Source organism: Pleurodeles waltl, chromosome 1_2, assembly GCF_031143425.1.
Source record: "Pleurodeles waltl isolate 20211129_DDA chromosome 1_2, aPleWal1.hap1.20221129, whole genome shotgun sequence".
Classification (NCBI taxonomy): domain Eukaryota; kingdom Metazoa; phylum Chordata; class Amphibia; order Caudata; family Salamandridae; genus Pleurodeles; species Pleurodeles waltl.
Genome location: NC_090437.1, coordinates 850,881,988 through 850,905,277, shown reverse-complemented (window position 1 = coordinate 850,905,277; position 23,290 = coordinate 850,881,988). Strand labels below are relative to the sequence as shown.

The following is a 23,290-nucleotide window of genomic DNA, read 5'->3' as shown; positions in this document are numbered from 1 at the left end:
TGCCTCCGCGACGAGCCTTCAACGGAGCCTGTACAGGAGAAGTGGGCGAATAAGTTTCCTAAGGGAGTGATTAGGGAGGTATCCCAAGTTTGATAGAATGATGCTGGGAAGCAGTCTGGGCCTGGGGCTTTCCTGGCTTTAACTGTTTTGATATAATTTGCATATGTCTTTCAATTTAAGAGGATTGCACATTTTCATCATTTGTTTATGGGATTTCTTAGGTTAAAATTGACATGCAGAATTCCTGTCAAGGGTGGCATCCCAGGGTAGATTGAAATCTCCTACTAGAATAGTTCTGCAGTTGTGAGGTAAAGTTGAGAGTTTTATATTGACATTAATTCAAAAGGTAGGGTTGTCGTTATTGGGTGCATAGATGTTCATGACTATGATTTCAGTTCTGTCCCTCTGTATTTTAGTAAGAAGCCATCTGCCTTCTGAGGACAGGCTAGTGAGGCCATAGGCTTTTGAGATAAGGGTGATCAGCCCACTTTTTTTGTTCGTGCTGGGCATACGCTAAGGCACTAACCCATGCTTTTTATTTTCTTTTAGGAGGATTGCCTCTTTCATTGCTACCTTGGTTTATTGAAAGGAAATTAGGTCTCCCTTAAGTTTATGTGTATAGTCTAGGATTTTCTGCCATTTGGTTGGGTGATTTAGACCTTTGACATTAAGGGAGAGATTTTTATGTTCTGCATTTTTGTGGGAGGTGTCTCTTCTCGTTGATTTTAACCAGCTAAATGCCAGTTCTTGTTTGCTGTTGAGGTGAAGGTGGGGGTGGGGGGCTGGGCAGGTGCGTTTGCAGGAATGGCATGGGTGAGGGGAAACCGAATGGGGGTGAGAGGATGGGGAAGGGAGGAGGGAAAGCCGATAGTAGAGTAGTACAGGACAGGAGGAAATATATGAAAGGTGAAAAGAAAATGGAGAAAATAGTATAGAGATTGATTAAATATTTATGAAGATAATCTAGATACCACGAAGAGGTATCTGACAAAATCTAACTGAAGAGAGGCGATGGAGGCCACAAGTGGTCAAGCCTAGGTCCTGAGTGCAGTCTTACCGCGTCCTGTATGGAATAGGGTGTGTATTAAGAGTCATGACCGTGTCTACTTATGGTATGTTTACCTATATTGTATGATGACTGGCGTGTCTGGCGTTGTTTCCATAGTGGTGCCTAGGGCGTTACTTGCCATTGAGTGGTTGTGGATAATAATGTGTATTCTGTTGTTTATATTAATGTATTTCCAGGTATAGTAGTCATAGTATATAGTGAAAGTGTAATATTTGTAGTGAGTGAGGTGGCTTTTGGTGGGATGGTTGTTAGTTGGTGACATGTGTCATTATTTCTGCTGGGTTAAGTTTTTATGTCATCAGCCATGGTTGTGAAAAATGGTACCCAATGTGTTTCATAATTATGGAGTACAATGTACAGTTTGCAGTAAATTCTCCATTTACTGTCAATTAGTGCTAACATAATGTCAGTGTAGTATCAACATAGAGCTCACAGAGTTTCAACGACTTATTAGTAAGGTGTCTACCTAGAACCAAGATATTATCAACCTAGTACCAGCATAATGTTCACATAGTGCCAGTATATTCTCAACATAGATTGAACAGAGATGACAGTGATTCGGTTGAATGCCCCCAGGTTACTGTATTGCAGGTAGTGCATTTTGTATTGTCCAACCTGTGGGTCAAAACACAGTTTCTATGGCAATTGGACAACAAGTATCCATTGGATGGCACTAGATGTGTATAATATAACAATGTAAGGCTGGTATCCGCATTAATTAATGGAATATGAGATTTGATAAATCAAAATTTTGTTGAAACTGAGAAGATGAAACATTGCTGTAGATCAGTCATCAGGTTGAAGGCAATTATAAAACATCCGATTTAACCAGAGCAGGTTGAAGGTCGTTATAGAGATACAGTGCCAGTCATTGAAGAAGAGAAGAGAAATCTTACCATTGGTTAGGGTTAACAGTAGATTGTTAGGTTATTAATAGGTTAGTAGGTGCTAGATAGTTTAGTTAAGGTTTCGTAGGTTGCTGACCACTTTATTCTGTTTCGGTTCGAAGAAGTAAAAGCAGCTCAAACAAATATTTCGACCTGTTATCGTTATTTTGGAAGAATGGGCATGTACACCCATGTTTCGATCCCATTGGTCGATCACAGATCACTAGCATTATGGGAAGAACATGAATTGGGTTTTGTTTAGGCAGTGTGTGGGCAATCTGATTATCCTATGTTACTAAGCGAGTAGAAAGTTAGTGAAAGTTAGTAGCAATGATTTGTGTTAAGTGTTAGCCATTCCTTCTTTAGTTTCTTGAGTTTTTAAGAAGTCATTTTCAGGTCTCAGATTTCCTCAACGTAGGAAATCCTAATTCCTCAAAGTAGGAAATCCTTATTCCTTATGGTTTTCAAAAATGATGGTTTTGCCATAGGAAGTTGTTTTTATCTGTGCAGGACCAATAAATGAAAATTGTATTGAGAGATCTTTCAGAATTTTCCTTTGGGAAAGAACGCCTTTCGTTTCCCGACAGTGTCTTTCGAGTAATCTAGAGAGATCCCAATAGAGGCGCCATGTCACGTAATTCTCTGCATTTTCTTCATTTGTGACTTCAGTATGTATGTAGAGGAGGGGTCTGAAAATGAGGGCTCTTGGAGCTTTGCTGTTTCCAGGCTTATGTGTGAGCACTTTGTGCGCTTGGCTTATTTCAAAGTCCTTGTCTAAGTTTATATTGAGTACTTGTGGGATCCATTTTTCAATGAAGGTTTCACAGGAAAGGGCTTGGTTTTCACTGCCTTCAGGAAGTTTGAAAATGGGCAAGTTGCCCCTTCTATTTCTGTCTTCAACCTTGGTGATGTTCTTTTCCAGTTGAGCCAGTCTCGTGGTGGTGGTGGTTGATGACGTTTTTTTAAAGAGATGTGTTTGTGGTCTTCCAGAAGGTTTATCCATGACTCTATTTCAGAGACTCTGCCGCCCAGTTTATCATTTGTTAATTCAAAGATGCAAGGTCTCTGTGTATAGTTTCTGTGGGAGATTTTCTCAATTGAGCAAGCACATGTAGCTTGTCGAGTTTTTGCATAATTAGGTCTAGAGTTGCGGAGTTTTCAGACTTAGATTTTACAGAGGAGTCAGGGGAGCGGGGGAATGGTGTGGGTCCTGCTTTTGTCTGTCTTGTCTTGTTTGGTGTCTTTCAGACCTACCCTCGCTTCTTTAGGGTTGTGCAGTTTGGAGTCCACTGTTTTGAGAACGGAGTTTACTGTATACTTTACGTTGGATGCACCTAGTGGGGTTTCTGTAGTCCTTGAGATGTTTGACGGAGGCGCTGAATGTTGGGAGGTAGTGTGAGGTGCAGAAGTCAGTATCCTTCCTAGGTTAGTAACACTTAAATAATTTTATATGGTGCTGCAATGCAGAATAGCAAGGTACAGCACTTTGCAGTGTAAGGGATTATTCTGAGTCCCTTCCTGTCCGCAGTTTGGGTTGCTGTTGAGGTGGAGAAATTCAGGATCTCAGTGCATGTAGTTCAGAAATAAGAAAGTTATGGAGCATGCACTAGAAAGAGCTGTATTAAATGGAGGTGGCCATCTTAGTGTCAGGCATAGGATGGGAGGGCCCGTGCCATATTTGTTCTGGTCCGTAGGTTAGTTGTGTATATTATAGGTTCCTACCCGTATAGAGCGTTGTAGAGTAGTGCCACTAAGTGCTCACCCCTAAGGGTAGGATGTTCGTAGTGACACTGGGGTAGTCGAGTAGAGATTAATCCACATGGAGTCCTGGTCCTGGTGTCAGCCATTTTAGGGTCTGACATTTGGACAGCTTGTGGAGCACTTGGTTATAAGAGGCGTTTCTCTGGATGTTTTTTCGCCAAAAGTAGGTTGCTTAAAGCACCACACTTTCCTATTAGCTGAGCACTGTTTAAAGTGTCCGTGGATGTGGTGTCTGAACAGGGGGCGAGGGGGCATTTTTGCACCCACCCATGTTAGTCATCTTAAAGGTTGCCACTTGGATAGATGTTGTTGACTCCACACTGTTCCCTTGAAACATTTCCAGATTAAAAACTAACGTCAAATTTTCAACCTCAATGCTTTATGTTGGATTTGAGTGACAGGTAGGCCGTTTCGGCTGCCTGGCATGCTTAGAAAACATTATTTGCAGTTTATGAAGAGGAAAGGTTATTTTTTATTGTATATGGTGAACAGTTTACCCAGAGTGAAACTGTACTTGTGACTTTGGATGGATACAGTTTAATGGTATTGTTGATACAAGTTTAATACGTATTTTTAAACACTTTTGCCACTTTGACCTTTAGTACAGTATCAATTAAATATAGGCAAAGTGTGTGTTTTAAAACTAAGTAATGGCAAGTAATGAATCAATAACTTTTAAGTATTAGACCCACACATCTGTCATTCTTCCGGTATTGACTGCATATTTGTTCCAGTGCATTGTTTATATATTTGTTTCTGTTGTTATCTCATGCATACTGTTGGCACGCAATTTCAGAATTCAATATGAATTAGAAGATACAGAAGAGAAAAACAAACCTAGGCAAAAGCCAAGAGGTCTCATCTCAACTTTGCCAATGCTTCTCTATTGACTGCACGTAAACGCATCATAAGGGATGCTCAAGCATGCGTCCGTTTTACAATGGTTTTCTACTAAAGATAACCTATTCCACAAAGACTCCCAATGAGTGTGTGCTTTATTTGTGACTCATGTTTAGGTGCGTTATGATGTCTGCTGATAGTGAGACATGGCTGCTACTTTTAATCTACCACTCTATTGTGGGGTACATTCATACTAAAACGGCAATTTAGAAGGTAAAATGAATGTGTAAGCGAGTACAAAAGAAGGAAGTGAGTGGCTCATTTAAAGATGTTAGTCCCTCTTAAAAAAACACAATAGAGTAGATAAAAATGGAAAACCAGGTTTGGAGTTTCAGGGAATGGGGGAGGGGAGTAGAGAGAGCACATTCAGGGAGTACAGATATAAGAAGGGACGTGAGCAAGGAAACACATGCCTTCCAACAGATTGCTAAATACAAAAAATAACAAATCCAGTAGATCTGATTTCCTTTTCAGTTGTAAGTCAGATCTAAAGGCGTGGCCTAAGACTAGAACTAGAGGCTTAGTTAATGCTTAATATTTTACTGTAAGTGCTTCAATGTACAGGAGCTTTAATGAGGTATTAAAGTGCGCCGGATGAACTGAGAATCCATCAGCTATCGGCAAACGCAATAGATCTGGCTGTTGTATAAGGCATGCACTCAAAGGACAGGACATTCAGGCACTTGTGTACCCACACATTCATGCAACCAATCTAATAGTGCTGACAGGCAGCTACCCAGCTAAATACCTACAATATTAAAAGTCAATTTCCAACAGACATGCACAGGGCACAAAAGCACCTAGCTGAAAACACAGATAGGCATTCATATGTACACCGCAAACATGTTCAAGCCTCTACCATCAAACATTGGCTTGCACATATTCAAGAGCAGGCATCGGCACACACACACACACACACACACACACAACTACACCTACAGTTGCTAAGCCAAATATACAGACACCTCCATACAAGCAACACAAATAGTGACAAATACACAACACGTGCAGGCACACAACTAATCGGAGGTTACATATTCTTGACTGTAAACTATCAAAGAATGTGTGAGCATGAGGACAAACAGGGATGACTAGCTGAATTTGTATACTGGATGCTTAGATGGTTACATGGATGGACAGGGTGATGGACTTAGTTTAACTATAAACAGCAGCTACTGTGTGCCAGCTCTTCAGCTGACTTATTCTGTTAAAGTAAAGTTTTGAGGTCTGGGTTGCGCAGATCGGTGGCCAATCTGGAAAATTGTGATTCTTACTAAATAAAGAATCACAACTTGGAGGATAGCATTATTCATAAACCTTTATTCACTCCTTCTGAGCAGCATCTCTTAAAAGCTTCCAAAACAAAACTCAATACACATCATAATGTAAAAAGAATCTTCAGTCCCATGGTCCTGTCCTCCATATACCTCCTCTTTTAATGGACTCTTCTCTCGAATATGTTTCATTCTCCTTTTGATGTCATTATCCGCCTTTAGTTACCTGCAAAATAAAGCAAAGTCATCTCTCTGATTCCTGATCAAGTTGGCCCCGCGACCCCCCCTACCGCCATCCTGTTAATGGCGGCTTTCCCGCCATGAACAGGAGGGCGGTAGGGGGGGTCAGAATCCTCATGGCGGCGGAGCGCGCTCCGCCGCCATGAAGGATTCCCCCGAGCAGCGGTAAGTCGGCGGGAGCCCGCCGACTTACCGCTTCTGACCGCGGCTGAACCGCCGCGGTCAGAATGCTCGTGGGAGCACCGCCAGCCTGTTGCCGGTGCTCCCGTGGTCGGTGGCCCTGGCGGCCACCGGCCGCCAGGGTCAGAATGACCCCCTTAGTCTCTTTTTCAAAGATTTTCTTCAGAGGGACGAACCTGCCAGTCCAATCAGATCTCCTGGAGCCCTTCGCCGGATACGCGATGCAGGAATCCTCGGCAAAGATTTTTATCTTCGGGCTTAGGGGGTGATTCTGATTCTGGCGGGCGGCGGAGGCCGCCCGCCAGAATTCCGCCCCCATTATACCGCTCCGCGGTCAGAAGACCGCGGAGGGTATTATGAGTTTTTCCCTGGGCTGGCGGGCGGTCTCCAAAAGACCGCCCGCCAGCCCAGGGAAAAACTCCCTTCCCACGAGGATGCCGGCTCGTAATCGAGCCGGCGGAGTGGGAAGGTGCGACGGGTGCAGTGGCACCCGTCGCGTATTTCAGTGTCTGCAAGGCAGACACTGAAATACTTTGCGGGGCCCTCTTACGGGGGCCCCGCGACCCCCCCCTACCGCCATCCTGTTCATGGCGGCTTTCCCGCCATGAACAGGATGGCGGTAGGGGGGGTCAGAATCCTCATGGCTGCGGAGCGCGCTCCGCAGCCATGGAGGATTCAAACGAGCAGCGGAAAGTCAGCGGGAGACCGCTGACTTTCCGCTTCTGACCGCGGCTGAACCGCCGCGGTCAGAATGCTCGTTGGAGCACCGCCAGCCTGTTGGCGGTGCTCCCGTGGTCGGTGGCCCTGGCGGCCACCGGCCGCCAGGGTCAGAATGACCCCCTTAGTCTCTTTTTCGAGGTGAAAATCCTTCGACCGGGGTAAACCTGGATCTTGATCCGACGTCCCTGGAGCCCTCCTCGGATACGCTGGCTGGAAGGTCCCGGTCAACTTTTTACCTTCGGACTTAGTCTCTTTTTCTGAGATTTTCTTTACCGGGACGAACCAGCAAATCAGGCCGGGTCGCGGTTGATGCAAGCCGGCTAGAGTTGCAGAGGCGGGTCGGTCCCTCTATGGATTTTTTACAAAAGTTCCACAAACTTCTCCAAACTTCTGGGGCTTCTCCCAGATGTCCTTTTAAGGTTCTTTTGAGGTCCACAGCTCACCCCAAGGGTCCAGAAGTTCTGAGATGGTCCTTGGGGGGTGTGGACTACAACTCCCAGAATGCACCTGGCGCAAACTCCTTTTTGGCCACTGGGCAGTGGCCAGCTGGTTGATTTCTTCAGGAGTTAGTGCAGGGAACTCTGGATAGCAATTTTTCACCTGTAGCAAACAGGGAGTCCCTCCTTGAACCAGTTGAAGCCAGGCAAAGTCCTTCTTGTGGTGAAGCCCAAGTGTGCAGCTGGCGCAGTCCTTCTGAGTGCAGGTTCCAGGTGCAGGCCAGGGGTCCAGCAGGGCAGTCCTTCTTCTCCTTTGGTTCTTCCTTGTTGGAATCTGATGGGGATCTGAGGTGTGGGTGCAGGTCTGCCAGTTTTATCCTTGCTCCTGGGTGAAAAGCAGGGGGGTCCTGGTTCTCCAATCAGGTGCAGGGTCCTTCCCCCTGTGATGACCACTTCCTGGGAAGTGTGGCAAAAATCAATCCCAGGAGGCAACATTCTCCAAAAATCCACCATGGCTGAATCTGATTTTTGGAGGTTGCATCTGGCTGAGCCCACCCACTGGTGTGGCTAAAAATCATAAACACACCCCTCTCCTGCCCTCTCCTAATCTAATCAAGGGGGCACCTAGTTGTCTGGGGTTGCAGGATGTGGGGGTGTTGCTGGTTGCTCCAAATGTCCTTCTCTGCCTTTGAAGACCAGTTTGGCAGCCCTCCCCCTTCCTGCCTCACCATCTGCTGAGGGGAGATTCCCTCCCACAGGCACATTCCTTTGTGTGAAGCCAGGCCACTTCACACCTCATCAAGGCAGCCTGGCCAGGCTGCTAGAGGCTGGCCATTCAGAGCACAGCAGCAAAAACAATTCAGGGCTGAAATTGGCAACTTTTCTGGTAAAGTTTAAAACTCTTTACCTGAACAAGTTATATTAAATCCAACAACTGGAAGTTGTGGGATTTATTATAACAATTAATTTGATACCAAACTCTTGGTATCCATCATTTAAGGGGACTTCAACATTTAAAGTAGAGTCTCCCCATTCTAGCCTATGAAGGCCATTTACTACAATGAGGGGAAAACAAATTTGGCTGTTTTTACCTCACCAGGGCTTATAAAACTATTTTTATAAGGTCCCTGCTTATAGTTACATGGCACCCAGCCCTAGGGGCACATAGGGCACACCTTAGGGGTGACTTGTATGTAAAAATAAGGTAGTTTAAGACTTTGGAAATACTTTTAATTACAAAGTCGAATATGCATATAACTTTAATTTAAAAGCAGCCAGCAAGGCAGGCCTGCCTTTAAAATGACACTGGGCACCTCAGCAGTGCACCTATGGGTACACTACCTATGCTGTGGTCCCTAAACCTACATGCCCTACCATATACTAGGGACTTATAGGTAGGTTAACTTGGCCAATTATAATTAGCCTAATTTGCATATTGATTTTACACAGAGCACAGGCCCTGGGACTGGTTAGCAGTACCCAGGGCACCATCAGAGTCAGGAAAACACCAGCAAAAAGTGAAAAATGGGGGCAATAAGTTAGGGGGCCTCTGCAATCAGCCCTGTTTTCTCACACTTTTTGTTTCTTTAGCTTCAGAAGCAAGCTTGGGAAGGGCTTCCCCAGCCGTGCTCACGTTTTCATTGGAATTAGGATTTAAGTTCTTATGCATTACAAAATCTGAATCAACTGAACTGGTAGCAGAAGCTCAAACATCTAATGGTGATCCTGTAAGAAACAAATCAGTTGGAGAATTCTGAATCCCTGTTGGAAGAATAATTGTTAACAGAAGGACTTTGATAATCAAACCAGAAATTATCTTTCATATCCTTTCATCTTAAGTATCTTCCTTGCCTGTAACTCTGGAAGTTGTATTACACTTCTTTTACTCCACCACCCTCTTTCTGAAAGATAGACAGACTTTTTGGGGGCTTTAGCAACTTCTACTGGAGCCATATACCTTGATTCACCTTTCTTGACTCCAAATGGTTTTTTTAATTCAAACCCAATCTCCAACACAAAATGTTACTTCATTTACATTGTTTTTGTTATCAAATCTTCCTTTCATCCTAACCTGCTTTTCAGACACTTTACTTAACATAGCATCTAGATTGAGAACATATTTATCCTTATGGCTTTGTATTTCCTTCACCCAATCTGGATTAAAGAATGGCTTAGGAACTCTCCTCCTTATCAGTTCAAAAGGTGAAACACCTGTTGTGTTGTGAGGAGTGATGAGATACTTCCACAGCTTTTGCCTCACAACATATTCCACATCCACCTGAATAGCAACCACTGTTTGTACAGTGGTTCCTTAAGAACTCTCTTTACTCTTTCTACTAAACCCTTGGATGTAGGAGAATATAGAGCCACCTGTAGATGTTTGATGTCCAACTATTTGATAAATGGTGCCATTCGATTGGAAGTAAAATGTGTACCATTGTCCGTAACCAAAACTTTTGGGGGACCCTCAATGGTTTTAAGTTTTCTTAAACTTAATCACACATTCTGTATTAGAAGACAACACAAAATACAAGCCAACTGGTATAATAATCCACCAACACAATTAAGTATTTATTTTCTATAAATAACCACTCAAATGGGCCAGCAAAATCAAGATCAACCGTATCCCAAGCAATTTCTGGCAAGGGAACAGTGTTAAAAGGAGTTTCTGAAGTTCTCCAATATTTATCAGAGAGAAGGCAGGTCGTGCAACTATTTTCCCAATTGGAAACCTGTGAATCCATAACAGGCCACAAATAGAACTGTATGTAAAAAGGCACACGCCCCACAATTGTCCAATATTACAGTCTTCACATTTTATTTCCGTATTCTTCTTCAAATCAGAATATCAGCTTCAGTTCAGACTCCAGCCACTCTTGCCAACACGTGTTTCATCTGGGAAATCAACGATCACCGATTGTTGACGTGCAGAGATTTGGGGTGTTTTTTTCCTGTAAAGTGCACTGTGTGAAAATGAAATATATATATTGTGGTATAACTTGAAAATATAGGTGCCAGGAAGTGTCAATATCCCCTTTTAAACCACCCATTAATAGAATAGCAGCAATAGAACTGTTTCAGTAGCTTGGCCATGCTATTCACTCCTAAATGACTTTCATGAGACAACTCAATCAACCTTTTCCTAGCATTGTCGGATGGATTCGCTTCTCATTGCTCAAGAGAACATTACTGTGGTTTGAAAATTCTTGCGAGATGCCAAATTTCTTTCTCAAGGCCAACCACTTTTGGTAAACTGTATGACTTCCTGCAACACATTCCCAACTTTAAGCATTTCCATTCACTCAAGGTATGAAATATTGCCTTTTCCTTTTACTAGATCTTCCACCATGGCCACAACACACACTACCTCCTCCTGTCATCTTCATTACTAGTTACAAAAGGCATTCTTCAGAAGCAGTCCGCTCTAACATTATTTACTCCTGAAATATACTTAATTTCAAAAACTTGCTCCTAAAGTCTTGACAACAATCTCGCCAAACGAGCCGAAGCTTTGGTAGTACCTTTGAGAAGATATACCAGGGGTTTGTGATATGTATATATGGTAAAACTATCACCCCATAAAAAGGTTTTGAATTTCTCCACAGACCGCTTGCAAGCCTGAAGGTTGTTTAAGGTGTCTCCAAGCTTTGTGAAGCAAAAGCAACAGAAACCTCTGTCATCAGTCCAGTGGGAGAGAACCGTACCAAAACCCACCTGACTAGCATCTACAGTCAAAATACACTTCTTACCAGTGGTTAAGTGTAAGAACAGGCGCAGAAACAAATACATTTGTAACTTTCTCAGATGCTTGCATTTTTTCAGTGCGCCACATAAATATGACCCCTTTTTTGAGGAGAGACCCAAGAGGTTGTACTGCAAAGGCATATTCCTTAACAAATCTAGAGATATGTTCACTCAAACCTAAGAAAGACTTTAGACAGTGGTTCCAAACCTGTGGTCCGGGACACCAAAGGGTCCGCAAAGCCTCCTCAGGGGTCAACTACTGCTTAGAAAATTAAATAATATTAATTTATTAATAAAGTGTCTAAATGGACAACTGATATTGTTAGAACATACTGTAAAGGTCAAGGAATTTGAAATTGGAGGCTAAAAATAAAATTAGTATCTTCAGATTGATTTGTGGGATCAGAATAGTAAAGTGAATTTAGAAAAACTTCAACCTTCCTATAAAAATATTAGTTTTTTTTAATATGTATTGCAAATTTTAAAAAATTGTTAGTTGGTAATGTGTTTGATGAATGCTTGTTTCTGTATGTTTTGTGTATTGTTTTTTTTTTTTCAAATCGACAGTGTTTAGGCCGGGATCCCCGGCTTTGAGTAAATACTCAGTGAGAGGGTCCCCGGATTCCAATAATTATTCACTGGGGGTCCCTGGGTTCCAGTAATGCTAAAGTGGAGGTCCACAGTTGTCAAAAGTTTGGGAAATACTGACCTAATAGAATCCTTGTCTTTTAGAGCTGTGCATCTTTCATTGCCTTTATGAGACAATCTTTAAGTTTGATATCCTCTGATGTTATCCTATGGCCTAAATAATCCAATTTGTTCACAAGAATTTTGCACTTATCTGTTCTCAGGGTAATACCATGATTCTTAAAAAATAGCTAAAATACTATTATGTTCATGCATACTGTCTACAAAGATGAATACATCATCTTGAAAAGCGTGTGCTCCTTTGAGACCTTTCAGAATAGTGTCCATAAGTTTCTGGAAAACACTGGCAGCCGAAGCTAAACAAAACCATTCTCAGAAACTTATAGGCACCCTAAGGTGTGATGAAAGTGGTTAATTTTTGTGGAGCAACATTTAGGAGAATTGATGATATGCTAATCTTAAGTCGAGAATACTGAAATATTTTGCCTGACCCATAGTGGCTAGTAACTCATGAATTTTAGGAAAGGGCTGGCAGTCTATTTTGATACTTTTAAGAGTGCGTAAATCCACACACAACCAAATTTCTCCAGATTTTTATTTTTTTTGACAATAGGTCTGACCCATTTGGATGAATTGGTTTCAGTAATTATTCTATCGTCAATAGATTTTTTTTTTTTTACACTTTTTTAAGATCATCTCATGGACTTAGAGGAACCAGTCCCACCTTATGTGTCACTGGAACACCATCAAATTTCAATCTGATGTGGTGTTCACATTTGGTGATGTGACCAACCTCTTCATTGAATATTTCTGGAAACTCGGTTGTGAATTGTTTGGAATCATCTCCAGACGATTTCCCAAGAAACAAAATCTGCTTTGGGGCTACCATAACAAGTGTGTCAGACCCATACACCAACATTAACCCGGGTTTTGGCTAAATCCTGCCATCCAACAAGATTACGACCTTTTAATGCTATATCTATTTTAGTAGTGGCTTTACCCATGCATGTTAAAACAGCTACTAAGCCCAGCATATTGATGTCCTGCTTCCCCAAATGCTTTGGTGTTGGCATCTGGAGGTTCTAATTTCTCATGTACCCACAATTTCAAAGAATCTCATCAGATAAAATGGTGATGGGTGCCCCAGAATCTACCATCTTGATAAGTGTTAAATCGCCCACAGAAACATCACAAAATGGACCCTTGACTTGTGTGGTCTGTACCTTATTCAACTCTGTTTAAAACAGTGGAAAATTCATTTGAAACATCCCGTACTGCTTCATCCATTTCCTTGGCCACACAATTAACCCGAAGTTGTTTCTGTCCCTCTCTGCAAACAGTTTGAAAATATCCAATTTTCTTACATTTAATACAACGCTTTCTCACTGCTGGAAATTTTGCATTGCTAGTCAAATGTGATTTTGATCTGCAGCGGTAGCAAGAATAGTTTGGCTTTTTATGCTGGATGATAGACTTCTTATCTTTAAGCTGCACTAAACTTAACACATCAGACTCTTTAACTTTAATTGCTGTTTGTTATTGAGCCATTAGCTTAGTTGAGACTAGTGAACGTTCAATACCTTTAGCAATGTTAATGGCCTCAAAAAGAGTGGGATCTTTGCTCTCCAGTAGACAATCCTGATTTTTTTTTCACAACAACCATACACAAGCTGATCTCTTACATACATTTAAAGATTCCCCAAAGTTGCAAGTAGAAGCTAAAAGCCGAAGAGCAGACACAAAGTATTTGATGCTCTTGTCAATCACCTGTTTTCTCCTGAAAAAATTAAATCTTTCCAAAAGAACACTTGGTTCCTCCGACAATGTATTTGTTAACCTTTTTATCGCTTCTGTGGACTCATCCCATTGACCAAACTGATAGAAAGGTGCACCCATTTCTGGCAGATTATAAAAAGAAATCTGTTGCCCTTTTTGCTCTAAATGACTAAATAGTAAAGTTTTTTTCCTGTTGGGTTCAAATAAAGTTGCATCCACAGCAACTAATTTTTCAAAAGCATGCAAGCAATTTTTCCATTTCATGGTGAGTTTCCCTGGTTGTTGTACAAATGGTGTTAACTGAAATAAGTATTGATTTGAAGCCATCCAGTGGAACACCAAATTAAACTAAGTACCAGCAGAAGCAGAATATTAATAACAAATTAAATTAAGTGGTGTGCCTGTCACCGATTGTACAGGCAAATAAAGTTAAATTATTCCCAGAATACTATAAGCTTAATGAAATAGGTGTACCTGTCACCACATACACAGCCAACCGTGAAAAGCTGCTGCCGAGTGTGCCTGTCACCGATGGGGCAGAAGAGGGAAATATTTTGTGTTTTCTATTATTATAATTATTAACTAGGCGGGCCTGTCAAGGAAGGCACAGGCTGCACCAGAATATGTGAAAATATATTAAATCAAAGATGGCCCCCAATGCGTCAGAAGGCGCGGTGATGTGCTTCCGTCTGGTCTGGAAGCAGAGACAATGCTTTATGAGCTTGTCGCAGAGAGCGCGATAACATGTTTCTGCCTGGCCTGGATGCAGTTAAAATGACTAGTGAGCACGTCACAGAGGGTGCTGATTATTATAGTTTACACATGTGCACAAACTAAACCAGCTTGCTTGCTCTGGTTGACGAAAAGCACAGGAGGCCGCAGCGCTGGATGTAACCGTCACACAGAAACTGTGAGACCTAAAATGTTACCATGGTTTGCCAGGCTGGATCCTGAAATTGTCCATGCGATTGTCCCCTTGGCATGCCGGCAGTGCTCAACAACGGGGTCACAGAATGAGTTCCTCTAGAACAGCCACAACTCGGCACCAATATGTAAAGGACGATCCAACAAGGAAACAAAGAGAAGCCCACTGGAAAAGGACCCTCCACATAAAAGTTCCTGAGCAACTGTCGCAGGGAACCGTTGCATGGAATCTTTCATGAAGAAGGGTTCCAGAGTGCCCAACAACTAACATTCTCAATATGACATAAGTAACATTGTACTTACATTCCACCAAATAGTATGTATATGTAACAATCCTTTTTAAGTAACTATACCATAGAGCCGATTAGAAACACCTAGAGATTAAAAACAGTTGTTTCCCTGGCAACCTGTGAAAACATTTTAAATATGTGAAAACTTTGATTACAGAATGTAATACCAGATGCTACAAAGTCATGTGGACCTTACAAACCAGCTAAAGTATTTCCGGAAAGAAAATGGAATATGTCACAACGAACCATAAATGTTCATAATCATGACACGATTGGTAAATATACATCTTTCTTTAAAACATACTGTGTAGCTTTCATCTTTAATGTTTCTGCTGTTACTTTGTGTTGTCAACCCCATTACTGCAGGCTTTATTTTCTTTGTCACCTGTGACTTCTGATGCCTAGACCTTGTTACATCAGTAACTGTACACGTCAAGCTGGCTACAAGTGTATGTTGTCTGCTTTTAAGCAAATGTGGGCTATGCAATATATATATATATTTTTTTGAACTGCACCATTGCAGCATTTACCAACGTGGCTGAATATCTCTAGCACCATATTAAGACTTCACTGTAGAGGCCTTTTCTTAGGAGCTAGCAAGGGAAGAGTCTTAAGTTAAAATGTTCTGTGCCTTTAGCCATGGCTTTATACAGAAGCCTGTTTGTACTGATACTTACTATAAGAACCTCAGTATTGGCAAAGAGATTGCATCCATTGCTGCCAAAACTAATCTACATAGATCAAAATAGATATATACTTGGATGTAGTAGTCAATAGGTGATGTAGTCCTTCAATATTACACGATTATTTGGAATACTAGAAGCTGTCACCCTGTAGTAGTTGCCGTCTCTATGCATGAACCTTGATTTGGAAAAGTCTTTGATGCACTAAATTGGCGTTACATGTCTAATATCCCTGGAAAAATTGACATTGTGCAGCAAATGTTAAAATTTATAAACTATAAGCTAGGCCTACAGAGAGGACTGGTTGGAACATAGCAACATCTTACCGGGTATACAGGTGGATGCAGCAGAGTGGGAACTCGTTCCAGCTTCTTTTTGCCCTTGCTGTTGTGCCATTAGAGGCCAGAGTATGCATCTAGTTTCCTGCTCGTTGTTGTCACTCACACTTTAACCCTATGGTGACAACATGACTATATTTGTCAGTTGTCCAGACAGACCTGCCTTTAACAGCCCAAACATGGAAAGATTTTAAAAAATTGTCTGGGTTGAGGATCAATTGGACAAAGTCATGTTTGTTTCCCATGGACCAGAGGCGGCTACCAGATGAAGTGGACACCGTGGGGAGTGACATAAAATAGAAGCCAACCATGTCTTGCTATTTAGAGGTCAGGATATACCTTACTGAGGGCTTTTTATTTGATGACAAACTGAGGCCAGCAGAAAGATCTTTGACATTTCAAGTGACATTTTGGAAGACTGATTAATAGTGTGTGCAAAAATGTTTGTTTCTATGCTTTTGTAATTATTTTGCTAACCGTCCTCAAACAGTACCCATAAAATTCCTTAGAGATGTGGACTTACTGCTAAGTGATGTAATCGGGAGCTCTGGAAGGTAAAGTGTGGAACTGGACTGGCGAAACTAAAATTACTGATGGAACGAGGATGGCTAGGTACATTGGACATAGAGCACTATTATTTTGTGGCTGAACTATGGAGGGCAGCTCAGTGGCTAGCGGGACACCAACTGACTGAAAATGGTTTGAAGCCTCCTTCCTCACCCGCCCTCACTTTCGGAAAGCCTAGTGAATAAACTTTTTCCATCAAAGAATTAACCCCCGTGCTAAATATGGTCAGGCCTGATTTGTGTACGAAGCAGCAAAAGCCTCGCACAAGCGGTGGTACCTTATGGACTGGCTATAACTCTCATGGGTCGCCATGCAAGCAGGATGGATCCCTGCAAGAGATGTAATACTATGGGAAGGAACAAGAACCACAATAGTGGAAGATTCATTCTGAGAAGGTACACTGGCCATTCCTCAAGCAGAGTAGGAATACAAGCTTCGTAGAGGACACAGGAGAAGGCACAAATCTGTAACTAGACACTGGACGACTAATCCAAGTGAGCTGCAAACACACATATTAATACAAGCCCTTTAGTCGATATATTACAGAACAAAAGTTGTCAGTTTGCTGTGAAAGGCACTAAAAGAGCACACTGGTGTATCCTCAGATGCACTTGGAGGCAAGTGGGAAACTGAGATTAAGAGTGAATTTAATGATAATGACAAAGAGCCCTAAACTACCTGCACAAAGTATCCCCAGGGCGAAACTGCTTGAGTTTAGCATAAGTCAGCAGCATTCCACTGATGCCCATACAAAGTATCACACAACACCATGTTTAAATAGATAACCTTAATATGCTACATAGGGCCTACCTAATTCCACATAGAATCAGTAGGATATACACTGGGTCTCCGTGGGATAACCACGATTTCCTAAGTCACAAGCTGATATTATGCATGTGATATGGAAATGTCCTGAAATTGAGAGGTTTTGGCGGTGGACACATTGATACTTGCAAATGTGACAGAACATATGGATCAGCTGAATGATGTGTCAATTTTCACGGGTGACTGGTGTTCATGGCAAGAAGGGTGTTGCCTTGCCACCCTCCAGAGAGAGACAAGAGCAGGAAAATGAAATACACAGCAGCTGAAAATAAATCACTGCTCCGAGGCGGTGTGCTGAATCTCATGGGTGAACTATAGTGAACTTTGCAGAACTTTGCAACTGGCGCAAGTGCCAGACAGGAGAGGTTTTCTCCGACCTGCATGCATAAGCTACAGCAGTAACATCATCGGAGAGGGAGTAATGGATTAGAATGCCATGGATCTGGTTGCTTTTGGGGCACATAAACAGTGACCCGGGAAAGAGTTACAAAACTCCATTCACTTCAGTGGCGGGGTGGGGCAGCCTAATAAGGACAAGGAGGGAGTGGGTGGCGACAATTTGTTGATAATCACTGAGGGGCAGGCTGTGGGAGGGGGTGCAGGTCTGCTCTTCTGGCATTAATACGTAGTTAGTACTGCATTCACTTTTACTTTGAAAAAAACATTGTGGAGCTGCTCACACAGAGTGCTCCTTTTTAGGCAAGTGCGGCCTTGGCTGAAGCGTGGAAAACAAACATGTCTCTGTTGTGCCGTCAGAACTGTAGCAGATGATTTCAGAGGCAGCTCCCCTCACCGCACCTCATTCCTGGGAGCCAGAAAGTGAGCTTGCTGACCGAGGGGGGTGCAGGTTGGCTACTGAGCTGCTTGGACTTGGCCAGGTGTGGCTGGTGGGGGGTCGAGGAGGCTGGCTGGTGGACCTGGTCCTGATCAGCTCTGCTGTTCTCCTGCCGCCTGGGACCCCAGGTGTGTCTGATTTTTTTGACTGCTGTGCACTGGCCCTGACTTGTCTCTCCAGTATATGGTTTCTCAGTGGCCTAGCCCAGTGTCCTCCCCTCTGCCATATGACATTTCTTTCTTGCCTGGGGCTGTGAACACTGCAAAGGCTAACCTGGGGGGAGTAACTTCTCTGTGGGGGCCCTCATTGGTGTGGCAATGGATGCTTGGCCCTGCTTGACCAGCTACATTCGGTGGCACATACAAGTCATATGTTGACACTGGCTGGGGGGACCTCTGGCCCAGAGACAAGTGCAACCTTGGCCAGCTTGGGAGCTATGGTAGGGCCTGCAACAACATCTTTGCAGCAAGAAACCCACTGGCTAGTACCGCAGTGACTGGGCCACTGGCTGTGTGAAACAACAGTCTGCGTACCTGCGTCAGTGGGTGCACCAGAGACGCTTGCCTTACCTACCCATTGATCTGACGCCACTGGCACCCTGATGGGTTGCCCCCCCCCCCCCCTTGCCTACACCTTTCTTCCAGTGGGATTTACTCTGCAAACACTGCCCCTCCCCCCCCCCACACACACACCAACTAAAGGCCCCACACAAGAATATGGTGAGAGACAAACCAACTATCTGCATTCCAGCAGAAAATGGATACATTTACCAAGCAGATGGCCCCAACAGAAGATGCTAGTGTGGTGGGGGCGACATGCAGACTGAGGGGCTTTGGAAGTCCTCCATATTGCAAGCAATCAGAGACCACAGATACCTTGGAAGGTAAAATGGGTGAACTAAAAGTGGATCTTGCCCTGATATGGCAGGACTTGCGGAACATGAGATACATGGTCACAGATGAGGAGGGCAGGGTCTCCGAAACTGAGGACGCAGTCAAGTTGAGTGAAACCTGCCAAGTGACCCTGCAAGGCATAGTAGGGCTGTTGGAGGCCTGAATGGAGGTTTCAGAGGGCAGGTCAAGACGCAACAACCTGTGCACTGATGGCATCCCAGAGAGTGCAAAGGGGAATGTGCCTGCCTTATTCATTTCAGACTGGTTAAAAGCTGGGTACCAGCAGCAGATGCTTCTAATTGCTTCATTTTTGAGAGAGCACATCGTGCCCTGACTGCCAAGCCACCGGTGGGCACCCCACCCTTTCATTGCCAGAGCAATTAATTATGCAGACTACAGTATCATCTTTTGGGCGTCAGGCAATGCAGATCCTTCGTCTTGTCAGTCCTCCCCTCCTTGACTATACCCTAAATGTCCAGCAGGAGTGGCGATCCTTTCAAGAGGCGAAACAGAAATTCAAGGCCAAGGGCGTCATCTAAATGCTCCTCGTTTTCCAGCCCTCCTGAAAGAAGTTTTCAAGGACAAGACCTTTTTCTGTGACACTCCTGAGGCAGTTTGAAACTAGGAGGGGGGTTGGGAGCACACTGCCTCACATCCCAGCACAGTTCGCCCCTTTGCATCCTGGTAAATGCAGTTCACAGTTTGCTCTTACTTGAAAATTATCTGTAGTTTTTCACCAAAGTTGGTGCAGACATTTCTGTATATCTCTAGACATGTGTTTCTGGGTTTAGCCCTTCATCAGTAGAGAGTAGAGAACAAAGAAAATTCATCTAGGGTTGCTGGAAATGCTGCTAAAATCCTCTCCGGTCAAGTTGGCAGCATTTCCAGCAACCCCAGATGAATTTTCTTTGTTCTCCACTCTCTACTGATGAAGCACTAAACCCAGAAACATGTGTCATGAAAATTTCGGACAAAATGCTTGCCACTCAACTTGCGGGAGTTATTCCTCACCTTATCCACTCGGACCAATTTGGATTTATGCCATGACGGCCCAGCCGGCACAATAGCTGCAAAGTATATGATGCAATAGAGCTGAGCAGCTGTTTACCTGGCCACCATGCCCTGCTTATGATCGACTTTCAGAAAGCATTCAACTCGTCAATTCAGACTATTTGTTTGCTCTAAGTAGTTGAATCAGCTTTAGCCCACGCTTCATTAGCTATGTGCGCTTACTCTCGCCGTGACATTGGTATGGAGTATGAGTTGAGGAGGGAGTTTCTGAGTTGTTCTACATACGGTGGGACACTCGTTAGGGTTACCCGCTCTCCCCTTTGTTTTTCATGCTGGCTATTGAGCCTTTAGCAGCTTGGGTGCATGCAGATGCTTTATTTATCAGATATCAGTGTTCTACAGGGGTGAGCGATGGAATATCCCTCTATGCGGGCAGTGTTCTTAGGCAATCTGGAAGAGGCGAGGGGCCTCCAGCTCTTCAAATCCTCTTGATATTCAGATCTTATTCCGGCCATCGTGTGAAAGAGGCCAAATCCTCCATCTAACCCATTTCTCCCTGCCCAGCCACTCATGCCCAGGGTGTCCAGGTTGCAGGTGCTCGCATTCAAATACCTGTTTTTTTTTTTTTATAACCTCAGACAGGGCCTAAGCGTATGAGTCTAACTTGCAAACCCAACTGGATGGTCTCACCAAAGACATGAAATTTTGGTCCACTCTTCCGTTCCACTGGGTTGCTCGGCCATCTTCAAAATAATCTTCCTCCCGAGGTCTCTGTACCAGCTCCAGAACTATCCTTTCTCAGTGGGATGCACCTTCTTCACCAGAGTCAATGCTTGACTTCGAACTTTGATGTGAGGTGGAGGATCCCCATGGATCTCCCCTGGGAAGGTGGGATAGCTATCCCAGATATACTTTCATAGTACCAGGTTGCCCATCTCCTCCCTCTAAACAACTGGTAGTTTGAGGAGTTCAATGATCCGGTGTACGCTGTGACAGCCAGAGCCTTTTATCCATTGCTACGAGAGTCGTGCTGATGATATGGGCAGGCACACTTAAATCCAAGGAATAAGTGGGTAGACTTAAGTTAGAGCCACTTTTTCTACTTTTCCACGTGGGACAGTATAGGTATCAATGTGTTCTGAGACGTAATGCATGATGGGTCTCTGAAATCCTTCCAGGATTTGTAGTCCAACTACGACCTCCACCCGACCCAGTTCTTTCAGTACCTCCAGCTCCACATGCCATCAGGCCCTACATAAAATCCCTAGTGGATATTCCTGAATATTTCCCACTAAATCCCAAATCCTCCTACCAAACATCAGAAACCACAGATTATCGGACATATATTGGATGCTGCTCCACAACATGCAGGACTTTATGGCAGGAATGAAGGAGGCATGGGAGTGAGACTTGGATTCTCTGGAAGATGAGGACTGGATTGAGACAGTCGGTTCCCTCAGAGAGGGTCTGTTGCATCCAAGTTTCATTTGATCCAGCTTAAATTACTTCACTACACTTACCTCACCTAGGCTCGGTTGTTCAAAATGGGGTTGCTCCCCCAAGCACTTGCTTACAATGTGACAACTCTATCGGAGACCTAATACACACATTTTGGGACTGCCCTGTCCCTTCCCCTTCTGGACCCAGGTGGTGGGAAACTTAGATGGGATTCTGGGCTGAGAAATTCCCAGAGATCCCAAGCTATATGTAACAGAGGGTACCACAGCGAAGAGCTATCAGAAGACGATTCAGTGGTTAGGCTTGATAATTGCTAAACGGGACATAGCACAGGTCTGGAAGGCCACGCCTTCCCTGTCTTTTACTAACTGGGCTGCAGGCATGGATCATTGCATAGATCTGGAGAACTCGATATTTGCAGCATGAGGGTGCTCCCAGAAACATAACAAAATTTGGAAGGGATGGGCTACCTATAGAGGTATCACGTTAAAACCATGATCGCCACAGTTCAGGCCCTAGAATGGGGATTTGTTCTTCCGCAGAGACATTTTAGTTTGTGCATGAGGAGGTCAGGCCACACTGGGTCCGACTGAAACAGTGCTTTTTGCGTTCCCGGTCATGGCAAATTAATAGGCAATCTGTAATGTCTTGCTGTAACTTAACACCACCAGCTATTTGCAATGTGCCAACTGTGGGTGTTGTCTGGTTAAAACAAAAATCAATAAAATATATATTTTTTAAATCAATATGGGTGCTTGAACATTGAACAAAGTATCTACCTAATCCTGGTTTTCTTAATTTCGCTTTAACTTGTATCTACAAGGCAACCTCTTGGAGACCAGTAAGCGCCTTATGTGGTCACTAAGACCTGAATTCATACTTCAGAGGGTGAAGCTGTAGTATGTTAGGTATCACTCATGAATATATCTATATTCCATCCATGTTGACAAAGCCCTGCTACAAATGTATGCAATAATGAATGCTCCTCGGACCATTTACATTTCCCTCCATTACCTATCTTTGCTGTAGGAATCTGTGAGCTCCAGTTTATGTGGAATTTGGATTACAGCCAAGGTTTTATATTTCTTGCTGTCTGAACCTATAAACCAAAATGGTATACAATATAGCTGTTCTGAGCGCACTGACAAAATGTACACTTACAACATAAGGAATTCAGCTGTACTTATCAAAACTTTCTCCACCCCTGACTGTATTGGTGCTGCAACAAGCCTAGAGAGACAGCACATCCTTATCCTGCTTACAGGTAAGGGGATTGTAAGGGTTGATGACTGGCTTGGTGATGTTACAGATGTTGTTGATCCACCTTAGTGCTCAAATCGCCTTATTTACTTGCTGTCTTTGTGCATGTTTTATCAGTTTACTTATCATGCAGTCCTGGCAGAAACGGATGCGCATTCCCTACCATTGTATCCCTGGAGACTATGGCAGTGTTTTGGTGCGTTTCACTCCCGATGTGCCAATGCACTCTAGTTGTTTCGTTACTAAAGTTAAGTGTAAGATTTGAGTGTGAAGTTCTCTAAGGTTTGTTATCCACAAAGTTAAGGTTATGTGTGCATTTTGTCTGTGTGGCATCGCCTCCTGTAGGACAATCTAAGTGTATAATTCTATACAATCTCCCATAATAGCAGATTTTTCAGAGTGGTAAGTTCCATCTGCTGACGTAAATGCCTAGTGTTGTCATTTTTTAAAAAGAGAAATGGCTTCTGCAGATATTTTTGCATACCAACTTGAAAGTATGGTGTGTGCAAGTTGTTAGATAGAGGCATTTGTTCTCATTGGTCACACATTATTATTTTTTTTATTTTTTTT

General features: G+C 43.3%; 1 protein-coding gene across 1 annotated transcript in view; it reads left to right on the top strand.

Moving 5' to 3' along the window:
• AGA (aspartylglucosaminidase) overlaps positions 1–23,290 on the top strand; it is a 220,945-nt gene that overhangs the window by 152,874 nt on the left and 44,781 nt on the right. Inside the window, exon 5 of the mRNA XM_069244707.1 lies at positions 15,008–15,125. Within this exon, the coding sequence (XP_069100808.1) occupies positions 15,008–15,125 (118 nt within the window). The remainder of the gene's footprint in view (positions 1–15,007; positions 15,126–23,290) is intronic.